Consider the following 12,706-nt stretch of genomic DNA (forward strand, 5'->3'; position numbering starts at 1 on the left):
AGGTAGCAAGATTTTCTTTTGTTAAGAATGTTGTTAGGGCTGTATTTAAGGCTGCTGTAAAAATCTGGCAAGGCATTTCATAGGGTGTATACATTTTAGAAGCTGTATTCTTTGGTTATAGTACCTATTCACATAATAGCATTATTCTGGTGCTAATGAGTATTTTGCTTCTCTCATGTTCTTAAAGCCAGAATATTTTTTTCAATTAATTGTGTTTATGAAGTGTGTGCTCAGGTTCCAAAGTGAATGACCAGTGAGTGACACTTCCTTTGCAAGTACGGTTGGTGCTCATTATACTGATTTTCTGCCTTTACAGAGAATCATCACAAATCTCCAGGCCCCTCGACCTTAATTGTTCTTTATTTAGAAATAGCTAAAGTGTCACATCAGAAACTGAATTTGGTGTAGGTAAATATGAGCTAGAAAGCTTCCATTTCTGTCAGTTTTCAGAACACGTGTTTCCTTCTGACTGTGACAGCCAGGAATGCATGTAAAGGGTGAAAAATGCTATTATATGCTTATATTAGCTGGTGAAGGTGTGTGACTTGAACGTGTCAGGTCAAGAGACAACAGCTGTTTGTCTTAAATGTAAGATAAATATAGTTGTTTCTTGATTCTCCAGAAGTATTTAGAATCACCTGCCTAGCAAGGCTGCTGCACAAGGACAACAGGCTGTTTAAAAAGCAGCTAGCATCAATAATGTCCTGAGAAAACAGTGTGGTAAAAAGGATAATCCTCAGTGATCTGAGTGATTTTGTAAAATTTCTCTTACATTTTATCTTTCTAATATCCTAGAATCAATAATTCATCTATGGTATGCCTAAAGAGAGGGGCATGTGAGATGAGGATTACATTACTTAAGAGGTGGTGATGTACTAAGTACCAAATAGAGTTAAGAAATAAAGTATATGTATCTTTGAGTTTATGCTTCTATAGACTGGAAAATGTGTGAAGTGCTTTGTTTAATTGTCTTCTTACTATGTTTGTGAAAAGATTGATGTGTTCTCATATTTGCACAATATTTGAAATTAAAGCTACAAAATTGTGTCATTTATCTCTGAAATCTGATACAAGTGGTTTAACGACATTTGACTACATAGGAAGTTTAATAATACACTGTTTCCTGGGCAGAATGAGTGTGATTCCCATAATCAGATTTTTTCTGCAAAAAGTAAACAAAGTACATGTAATACTGTTCAAGAGTAATTAAGTTTCTGATTTTAAAACTCTCCTTTAAAAAGAATTCACAACAATAAAACTTGATCACAGAATTGTTTACGGAATTCAAATAGAAAGGGGAGCTGGGAGGGACAAAAATATATTATTTCGAAGTCTGACTAACTATTTGTAGAATGTACTTGTTCTGTATACTGAGTTTTAATGCCAGCTATGTGCATCAACTTTATTCCTAACAGCACAGTGGAGTCAAGCAGTGTTTTTTATTTTGCTTGACTGAGTATTGTCTACAAAGATTTCTATGTATAAGGTAGACGGTTCACTACATATACCATCCATATCAAAATAATTTTGAAATACTCTAGATAGAAAAAAAATATTTATTTTGTTTCTATAAGGGTTCTGAATGAGGCAGGAATGTTTTTGAGAATGAGAGGGGTTGTTTGTTTTGGTTTTTTTACTGAGTGGAGAATTTGGAGCAGGATCACTCCATTTTAAGGATTGTTCTTCAGAACTGCCTTCATTTTCACATCCTTTATGAAGCTTAACCCCAGTGGGAGCCCGATCCTCGCTGTGCTAATGCCAGGGAAAATCAAACAAAGAAACACCACCAAACACAGTCTGAATGGAGTGTATCACTTTCACAGGTGTTGCTATTGCTCTCTGCTGACCCAAGATGCCTGATGTAGCTGTGGTCCCCCCTTTAAATGGCATGGAATATTCTCAACACAGCACAATTATAGAGACTGCTACAGATCATGCCCAACCATTAAGTTGCTTATTAGTGATAATTATGGGGTGTATATGTTATTTTTCCCATGTCATTTGCATAGAAAAAAATATGTATTTGGGTGTTCAGTACCTACAGGGAAGTAATGAATCTGAAAATCCAAGAAACCAGTTTCTCCTCTGTTTCTGCTTTTACCCATGAGTGGCATAAACGTCACACTTTTTACAGCTTAGAATACTTCTGATCTCTGAGAATTAGTCAGAATGTTCTCAGGTACTTTTAGTTACTGTCTCTAAAGGCAATGTTGCATGGAACATAAATTAAACTCGTGATTATAATCTTGATTATAATCGTGATTATAACTCACAAACATAATTCCCAGTTCACACTGAGATGTAAAAAGCAGGGACATGGGGATGCGCAAGTCTTCTTCCAACCAGAGGAGTCTATTGCATCTAAGAAGAATGGTTTTTTTTCTAAATTGACCCAAGAGTGTTGTGTTCTCCAGAGTTTCAAGGCAAGCAAAGTGTCATGACTTTTGAAGATTGTTTTAGTGTCATATTTGCAAATAAGCAGTAACTTCACTTACAATGCAACTGTTTTTTGAAAGTGCAAAAGCACTCTTTTTTTGACAGGGAAGGATAATCCAAACCTCACATGTTAAAAATTTCTTCCTTAGTTTAGCTGTATGAAAGGGATGTCGTCATCAAAAAGAGTGGTTAGAACAAAGCAGATACAAGATTGACTTACTTTTCTGGAATTGTCAAAGCGACTGTATTCATAATGATGATGTGTTAAAATTGGGTTCATTATATTAAAAATAAACATAGTAAAGAAAGATGTAACAAATGTCCAAAACATGCTGTGAGAAATGGACTTCTGAAAAAACTGCAGTCTTAAAAGAGAAATTCAGAATAATCTATTACATGTAATGAAAACAAGCAGCTCTGCGAAATGAAGAATAACTTTGTAATAGAAAGCCACCAAGCAAGCTGAGCACAGTCCACAGCTGGAGCTGTGCTGTAGTTTTATCAAAGATGGCTGGCGGTAAAATGTGAGATGTAACTGGACAAATGCCAGGTGTGTATATATATATATATTCATGTGAGACCTCCACTAGGTGATCTGACCCAAAACCTTGCTTATCAAAGGTTCAGACAGATCAAGTTGCTAAGGGCCTTATCTAGGCAAGTTTGGAAAGGTTCTTTTCAGGTCCTTTTCTGCAAAGCTGCTTTACAGGCAGTTGGCCTCAAGCGTGTACTGGTGAATGGCATTGTTCCTGCCCCAGTGCTGTCACTGAACGCTGTGACGCTCCTGTTAGCCTGTTCCTCCACACTGTCCAGATCTCTTTGAACAGCAGCCCTGCCCTCCAGCGTACTGACAACTTTTTGCCAAGTCGGTATTGTCCACTCGCTTGTTGTGAGTACATGCAACCCATCGTTCAAGTCATTAATTAAGACATGAAATAGTTTTGGCCACAGTTTTTATTCCTGAATAAGTACTGTTCATTGGCTGCCAGTTGAGTTTTGTGCTCATAATCATCAGATTTTAAGCCTGGTTCACTGTTCCATTTATTTTTCATATTTTATCAATTTGGCTTATAACTGAGTATTTAGCTAGTTGTAAGTTCAAGCAAACTTTATGTAGCCCTTCAATATACGTTTAGGATATGGTGGTATTTTATGTTAAGACAATCAGTTGCTGTGTTTATCGATTTGCTAGTAGATAGAAAAAGACATCAGTGTATGAGCTGTGCCGTATGAATGAACAGCATTCTGTTGGTTCACCACCAAGCAATATTTATAATGTTACTAAAAAGATACATTGGATAAACAAATAACAAGCGGGACAAATAATTACTTATTTCTCTATTAATTCAGTATTATACTTCTCCTCCCTTTGTTAAGTAAGGCAATTCCTACGATTCAAGAGGTCATTATAATCCCTAAAAGTAAGTAAAAATTATCAACAGAATAGATTAGTAAATAAAATAAATGAAATAACATGCTTATTGAGCTGAAATAAATACTTTTGCACATCCTTTTTTGAGATTCTCAGACACAGAAATTGTTTTTCTGGGAATAAAACACAGCATTATATGTTGCCTCTAGGCTAATAGAAATGAGAAGTAAATTTTTCTAGAGATCAATAAATTGATTTTGTATTATAATGACAGGTAAGTCATATAGTTTATTGGAAGAAAGATGAAGATCACCGCAGTGTACTTGAACAATGTTTCAGCTAGCATAAAGTCCTGCAAAGGACTGTCCCATACAGTACATTAAATGGAAAAGAGTATTAATTTACTCATTTCATGAGCTAAGTGAACACATCTGCAGTGATTGGTAACGTAACATTGAGATCCAAATCAACCTCTACAGAGTCTTGATCCGTAAGCCACGAGGCAGCTCCTCTAGAACAATTTAGAGCATCCCTAAGACCGTTTGAGATTCCTGCTTTACAACAGTTCCTGGAAGGCGGTGAGGCTGGGAACGTGGGAACAATCTGTTCCACTCGGACAGATTTGGTAGAACAGTTTTGATACAGACTGCTACCTGATCCTCAGGGCTCTCAACTTTCCAACCAACTTTTAGAGGGTTGAAAGAGACTTATAGCTTACAATAAAGAACGATAAAATCGCAGTATACACATCCCACATTATTTTTAATTTGTATAAAAAATTATTCAGTGCCCAAGGAAATTTTCAATTCAGTCTTTAGTCAGTTCCTCTACTTTCCAGTTATAAAGTTTACAATGTTTTAGTAAGAACATTTCCAATTTCCACCACTAGTCTAAATAAATGTCTATAATATGTTCTATCTAACCTTCCTGTTGCTGAATTTTATCCTCTTATGCACTTGTTGGTTTTAGATAATATTGTTTGTAATTATCTACCTGGCTCATGTCTGTATGAGACATCTTCAGGCTGTCTCTGTGAAGCAGTGGTTAAATACTTGTTGGGAGACATTTCTGACCTTATGATCTAAGAGTTTATATTTTTTTAACAGATTCCTTTTCATTCCATTCATTTTTTGGAAACTTCTCAGTTCTACAAATACCAACAGATTATTAATGAGTGATTTCAAAATTTGTTTTGCTTGACATTTTACTGTTTCATAATGTTTGATGCTGGTATCAGTAAAATGATTTTCTGAAACAGATGGCTAACACTTGGGGTGTGATTATAAACCAGAGTGTAGTGTCATGTGGATATATTTGAACTAGCTTGACTATTTGGAAGTCTCTAATTAGTTCACCCTATCATATGGTTTATAACACTTCCAGTTCCTGAAGTGGCTTGATTATATAACATATGCTTTATGGCCTCTACATAACATATTCTTTATGGCCTCTAACTTTTCCTTTTTTGAATGCATTAGTAAGAGCAAAAGTATCAAAAGACCACATGTCACATTTATTTTAACAATAAGTAAATTCCAAAATGAATCTCATCCCATCACTATGAATTTACGTATGAAATAAAGCAACCAGCAATATTAAAGTGTCAATTGAGATCATCTGTAAGCACGAAGCACTGCAAAGGAGTGTATGACAGAGCATTTATTTGGAAGATTGTGAAGAGAGCTTTTATATGCATATCAAAGAATTAACTATGCTTTTTAATTGACTCAACTACTAAGCAATTTTCCTGTTACATCAGTGACAGTATTTTCTTTTTTTACATTTTAAATTATCCTATTTCTTTGGTTCTGCTGGACATTTGTTGTTTCCCTTGAGGTTTCCCTAATGCACGGTAACATTTTTTATTTTCCTAGTTTCCTTTTGGACTAACGAAGTCTAGTGCACTCATCTGTCCTTCTCATACTGCTATTTGTGTAGTAGTATTATCAGCTAGTATTACAATAACAATTCAAGACTATAAATAGGTTTAGGAACCGTTGCATGAGGAATTAGAGAAATTTATTATAAAATCCTCTGTTTTCTAACAGGTGTCTAAAGTTAGTTTTATTCTAGTGATAACATCTATTCCCTTTGCAGTTGCACTTCTGTAGATTCATTATTTCTTCAATCATCCAACAGATTATGGTTTTCTGCCATAATGCTGGTTTAATCTCTGAATTTGATTTAAAATTTGCCTTTCTTTTTTCTGCGTGCTTACTGAGGGCACCTCTGCAGTCATGCCAGCTGCTTTAAACTCAGCAAACTGTAAAAATGTTAGCCTTCATGTGTATTATCCTCTGATCCACTGTCCTGCGCCTCAGTGTTGCACTATTGCGTTAACTATTGCAGAATGCCTAAGATAAATATAGAAGATAATTCTGTAGACTTTCAGAAAATATGCAATAACAGAAGTTGTTATTTTGGTCTCTTTTCTGTGTTGGTGGTTGGCCTGTGATGTAAACTGTGCAGACTACTGGGGAGAGATTTGGATGGGGGGTTGTGTGACAGGGGTGGTATGTGCACACCTATTGAATGCATATTCTCCTCTTCAGTGCTGGTAGGTTTCAGCATCCCTACTGTGCTGCAACACTAGCATTATTGGATAACATATCTTTGAGATGTCTTTCTGTCCTAGTTTCAATGGAAATCGAGGTTTATGTATTCACATTGTGTTTGTTTGCCACTTTTTTCTCCTTGTGGCACCGTTCTGTCCCCCAGGCAACCTTGTACCTGTGAGTAGATTTAATCTGAAAGGATAGAGACAGTTAAGAAAATTATCTTAAAAAAAAGAAAAAAAAAAGTAATAATTAACCTACAGGTTATAAAAACACTGAAAGGATGTCATGGTTGTTATGGATGCTTTTTATGGGTACAATAGGGTAATACTTTAATGTACCCATTATGTTGATTTTCCTTTACCATGGATACCAATTGAAATGTATGTGCAAAGTTTTTTGTGCTGCAACAATACCACTACAAAGTGGTAATGGTAAAAATATTCATGTTTGTTACGTTTTCCTGTAGAAAAAAAAAATGCGTTGATTCAGTGTTGCAAAATGTTGATGCAGTGTTGCAAAACTGATCAGATTTCAGAAAAACAAATGAGACAAAGATTTTCCAGCTCACAAGTACTCTTTTAACTACTCATTTGATGGTATGTTGGTGAAAATAAAGACATTTTTGGTTATGAAGAAGATAAACTTTTAAAAGTACTGGTGTGAAGTAATCTTCTAATTTCTGTGATATGTGATGAACAGCAAATGTAATTGTGAAAACCAAAATCTTGTATTAGTTAATTTGGATTTTGAATAGGGAAGGAAAGCATCCCAAGTAAAATACAATTCTCTTTCCAATTCTTTCAGGAATCTAAATAAGTTCATAGGTTTATTTGTCAGTTTGGCATATTAAATATTCTTCTGTTTACTCAGAAGTGTAACAAGCACATAACAGTTCTCTAGTTTGGCTAGAAAATGTCCAAGCTATTGTGGTGTTTGTTTTTTCCCCCCTCAGAACATTATCAGCTGTATGTTCCTGAATCAGCTCAAGTTGGATCAGCAGTTGGCAAAATCAAGGCAAATGATGCAGACACTGGTTCAAATGCAGATATGAAATACACAATCATAAATGGTGATGGCTCTGGAGTGTTCTCTATATCTACTGACAAAGAAACAAGGGAAGGAATCCTTTCCCTGAAGAAGGTAAGCAATAGACTTCGAACGTTCCCTGTGTATGTAATTAAAACATAACGATGAATGCTGAATAAGCAGATACCATGATGAAACTATTTTACTGTGTTAATCTATTGAACCATGAACTTCATCAGTGTAAGCTTCTCCACATTGCTTCCTGAGGCACTCTAAATCTTTGCAGGAAAGCAGGGAGAAAATAAATCCAAGGAAGGAAACAGTTACCTAAATCTTCTGTGCTTTTTGAATAATAATATCTAATAGTTATAATAAATTAAATCTTATGGAATTTTTGATGAAGATAGTTTATTTTTTCTGAATGATGGTTTCACATGTTACATATCTCTGAAAGAAATAAAATTTGGCTGGAACTTGTACTGTTGTCCCCAAACTGCATGAATCTTGATATAGAAAGTTTATATGTGGCAATGGATGTATAATTCAGTTTTCATGGACTTACTCTTCAACTTACTTGCCCGCTCACAACTAAATGGTCAAGTATTGTGCACTGTTTAGTGTAAATACCAATTTTTTTATAAAGACGCAAAATATAACTGAGCCAAGCCATCACACAGTTATCATTTATACAGATTTCCTATATTTATCCCAGTCTATTTAAACTATTAATTATAAAGTGCTCTTGCTATTTAATTTCATTCTTAACTGAATTCCATGCGCAAATCTAATTCCATAGATATTCCTCTTCATATTATGTCTTCTGAACTGAGGTCATGGTGAACATTTCCTGAAGTGTCTGCCAACTTACGCTAATGTTCTGTGGCTAGATTTAAATTTACTTTTACAATAACCTAGAGAGATGGGCTATTATATTTAAGTATTTTTTTAAAAAAATCCTTTCCTAAAAAGAGAAATTTCCAAAAAAAGTGGAAATTTCATTCTTCACAGGGACTAACAGACATAAATTAAAATTCTCACATGGATTTGTTCTTATTGAGTCTTGTAGGCATCGATTATAGTCATACAGCCTAAAAAAGAAAAATGACTTTGTCTTCATATTTGGTAATGGTATTCTGGGCCTGATCAACAGTAAGAGGAATGAAAACCAGAGAAATGTAGGAAAAGAGAATAAATAAAAACTGTCATAATGAATGTGGGTTTTTACATCTGAATAGATATGTATGTGTGTACATTTTTATTTAACATCTTAAAAAAATATTTTGTATCTGAAGGAAATGCTATTTTTATAATTCAGAATGATTTATAAATGGTTCCTGTCTCTCCCAGTATCTTTAGAAGCTTTAATTCAGTATCTTTTGTAAAGGTTGCCTAATGCCGATCTCTTTCAGCCACATTAAAAGAAACGGGTTTTTTTATACCTTTGAACTCATTTCCTCTTGGCCTTGGTGTAGCTAATGCCATAAACTGTTACTTCTTCTTCAAAATGAGCATTGTTCTTTGTTTAGGAGTTCACCGTGACTATTGTTCATTAGATACAACATTTATGCATATTGAGAACATGAAGCAGAAAGGAAGAATTTGCAAGAAAGAGTCCATGCATAAAAAGTATAAAATCATATTTCTTACATTTTTTGGCAGACAAAATAGCTTCAGAGAAATTTTCACTGTGTTTTAGAATATGACAAAAGCATATGTTACCTGTTCTTATACATACACATGACAGTGATTTGAGTCATTTTCCCATCAAGACAAGAATGGGTACATTTTGTTTACATAGTGTTGTATTTCAGTTGAGCAGAAATTCAGCACTTAAAGCTAAATGAATTGGTGTGGTATACCTCTATTCTTTCTTTCCTCAGAGAAGTTATAATATCACCTTGTACAGTACAAAATGGAGATAGCATTTTTTTTCCTCAGATCTTGTATGCCGTTCAATAAGTATTTAATATACTGTGTGCTTTAATTACTTTTAATTGAGATTGGGTTTGAAGCTGAATTAGTTTGATAGCCTACTCAAAACAGATAATCCCCAGTAAGAACAGAATCAGTTTTGTTTCATATATCAGATGCCAATACCTTCTGTAACAGTACAATAGAATTATTTGTCATTTAACACTTCTTTAGCAGAATTCATAGTATACACGTCAGAAAAAGCCAGAAGTAAATACATTGTGTCTGAAGATCTGAAGTTTTCCTCAAACCTTTCGAAGCTTCACTTATCTGAGGTTCTGATACAAAAATCACATTTCTCAGCACCTCCATACTAGGCTGTTCAACAGGCATGTGAAGTCTGTGACTGTTGGAAGGAATCTTTTCTAGTCTCATTCTGGGATAACCCAAAGTGTCTGGTACTTTCACTGTCTCCCGTATTGACAAGCCCTGTCTCAAAGATCCTGCCACAATGGGTCCATTGCAAATTGTCATGAAGGATTTCCCCTTTGCCTCATGCAATTCCTTGTTTGAGTTGAAGACTAGAAGAAACCAAAACAAAATAGCATACTGAAAGCCATTACTCTCTGGATCCTTCAGAGAATGACTCGTCGGCATGTTCCCCCCTTGTGACTTTCAGATAAGTATGCTAGAACTTTTCTGACCTCAGGTCAGCAAGTATCATTCAGGCTTCCCAGAAAAAAATATGTGAACAGCCCATGTCGCTTCCATTTTGTGTAGTGAGACTGGAAATGTTCAGGGATAAACTATTTGCTTCTAAAATTCTGCTATCCCATTTCGGAGTCTGATATTAGAAACACAGACTGCAGTATAAAGAAAAGCAGCGTTTTCTAGTTAGCTCTGTGACTGTTCACTTGAGCTACATCTGGTATTTTCAGTTTTTCATGAAAATCATGACAACCAGTGAATACATACTGCAGATACGCAGGTAATTGTCATGGAAGGACATTCTTTGGGAAAACAGAAATGTGAACAGAATTCTGTTCAGGTCCATCTAAAATTTAAAAGTTCTGTTTCCTTTCCAGGAAAGATTTAATAATCTTCAGTGTTGGGACAATTTTAATTAAATCTAGAAATTATGTAGACTTCTAGAGGGACAGGAAAGTGCTGCCTCTCACTTTATAGCTACAGCTAATGACTGAGATAGGTGACTGATAGTCAAGGCCTCTCTGTGAGTTAAATGAGGGAGAATTTAAACTTTCGGTTTTACACATTACAAGTGAACATCTTTACTAGTCATTTATTTGAGTATTTACTTCTCTTGGGGAGAGCAAGAGATCAGACAGGGCAGAGCCGCATCTTTCTTTTTGTCTGTTGGGATTTAAATGAGTCCTACAGTGAATCTGGTGGGGTAGTTGAAATATTTCCTTTGTAAATATAAATTATTTTGCATTAGCATCTTCATGCCCAAATTTTTGCTGATTTGGAATACCTTAGGTATTTTAAGCCGAATGTTATGATTAATAGTTTACTAACAAACAAAAAAAAAAAAAAAAAAAAGGGAATAAAGACCTCCTACTGGTAAACACCTCAGATCATACAAACACCTCAGAAATAATGGATGAGTCTATAAGCAAATTTCTTAGCACAGCATTAGAGAGGCTATAAATGGCATCCCGATTTTTCTTCAAATGTAAGATAAATGTCAATTTTAGCACATGCACAATGTTTAAGTTGAAACCCAGCAAAATACAGCTCTGTAAATTCAAATTGCAACCAGATTTCATTTTTTTAATGTTTTATCAGAAGTAAAAGTGATGTAACACCTGGAATTCTGAGTTATACAAAGTTGTGGAGTATCACAGGGCTTGCTTTGCTTGTAAGTCTCCTTATTTCTCCTCAGGAGAGAACAATAAAAAAGGAATATATATTTTGTATATACACACACACACACACATATATATATACACACACACATATAAATAAAAAATGTGACCTCTAGTAATAGAAGTACTTAGTATAGTCTGTGTATTTTCTGTCTAAAATAGCTCAGTGTTGAAAATAGTGGGGTTTAACCTCTCTGAGTCACAGGGCAGAAGAGTAAGTTCTTTTTCTCTTACGTCTCAGTATCTGATTCTTTAATTCAGAAATGTTATGGGAAGAAGAAGAAGAAGAAGAAAGAAAATGAAAGTAAAAAACTGTTTTGGCTCTCGTTGAAATGTTAGCTTTTGCTCATTACCTGAATGAATTATTCTTGTATTTCTAGAGGAAAAAAAAAGTTTTGGTATTGTCTGATTGAATAACTACACAAAAAAAAAAAAAAAAAAAAAAAAAAAAAAGAAAACCAGACTTTGTGTTATTCCTCTTGTGTTTTCTGGGAGAAATTAATTTTCCTGTACAACCTAATCCAGTCATCGTCAGTATAAACTTAAGTTAATTTTCAAAAAAGGCATATTTTTTATAATTTGCAATCCTGTTGTAATCTTGTTTAATATTAGAATATATATGCTTCAGATAGAATTTACTAAACATATTTCTTTATGAACTGATATAATTGAGTGTTGTGCCTTTCCCCCCACCCCCGTAATAGTAAGAGATTTATCAGGCTATGGTAAATTTCTATGGTTTACATTCAGAAAAAGGAGACAGAGAAAGCAAATTACAAGTCGCATACTGTTAGGGTTAAGAGAATGAATTAATTGTCCTTCAATATACAGAGGAGAAATCAAAGAAACACATAACATATATAAGTCCTGACCAACTATTTTTCTTATACATCATAGCCAAATTTACTGTAGAATTTATCTACAAAACACATACTGACATTGAAAAATCCACACATTGAGTTCCTCATATTTCTTGCCTTCAGTACCACTTTTCTACTCTTTGGGGTGGTAGGAAATACCAGTTTAGCCTTGATTGAAGGCTTGAATACTTGTACCGAGTTCTGTTCAGGCAGGCTGTCAGGTCCGCACAGAACAATACTGGTCTTAGTGCAATTCTGCCATGCCATAATATCATAGTAATTTGTATTCTAAAAAAGAACTCCACATGTATGCAACTTCTTTTAGTGTTATGCTTCTGTTCTGAAACTGGTGTGTGTGTGTGTGTGTATATATATATGTACAAACTATCTGCTTTGTTCAGTATGATAATAAATATTAATCTACCTCTCCGTCTTTATAAATTGGCTGAAGCCAGAAATTTGTAACTCAGTAAGTATTGAGGTGTCTCTCATCAAGAATGAGTGCTTTTCCGCAATGTAGAAGCATTTTTAAAAGATAGCAATCTGAAACATGAAATCTGTCCTATGACTGCCTGGAATTAAAGTGTTTCTTTAAAAAGCTTTTTCAGTAATTGGAACAGACAATATATTAAAAAAATAATAATTTCTCCCATGAAA

The 12,706-nt window shown here is 34.6% G+C and overlaps 1 protein-coding gene across 8 annotated transcripts in view; it reads left to right on the top strand.

The window, feature by feature from the left end:
• CDH18 (cadherin 18) overlaps window positions 1-12,706 on the top strand; it is a 337,159-nt gene that overhangs the window by 263,362 nt on the left and 61,091 nt on the right. For all 8 annotated transcript variants that reach the window (XM_027812997.2, XM_027812999.2, XM_027812998.2 and 5 more), the window contains one exon: window positions 7,319-7,506. In XM_027812997.2, the coding sequence (XP_027668798.1) occupies window positions 7,319-7,506 (188 nt within the window). The remainder of the gene's footprint in view (window positions 1-7,318; window positions 7,507-12,706) is intronic.

This window comes from Falco cherrug, chromosome 3 (genome assembly GCF_023634085.1).
Source record: "Falco cherrug isolate bFalChe1 chromosome 3, bFalChe1.pri, whole genome shotgun sequence".
Classification (NCBI taxonomy): Eukaryota; Metazoa; Chordata; class Aves; order Falconiformes; family Falconidae; genus Falco; species Falco cherrug.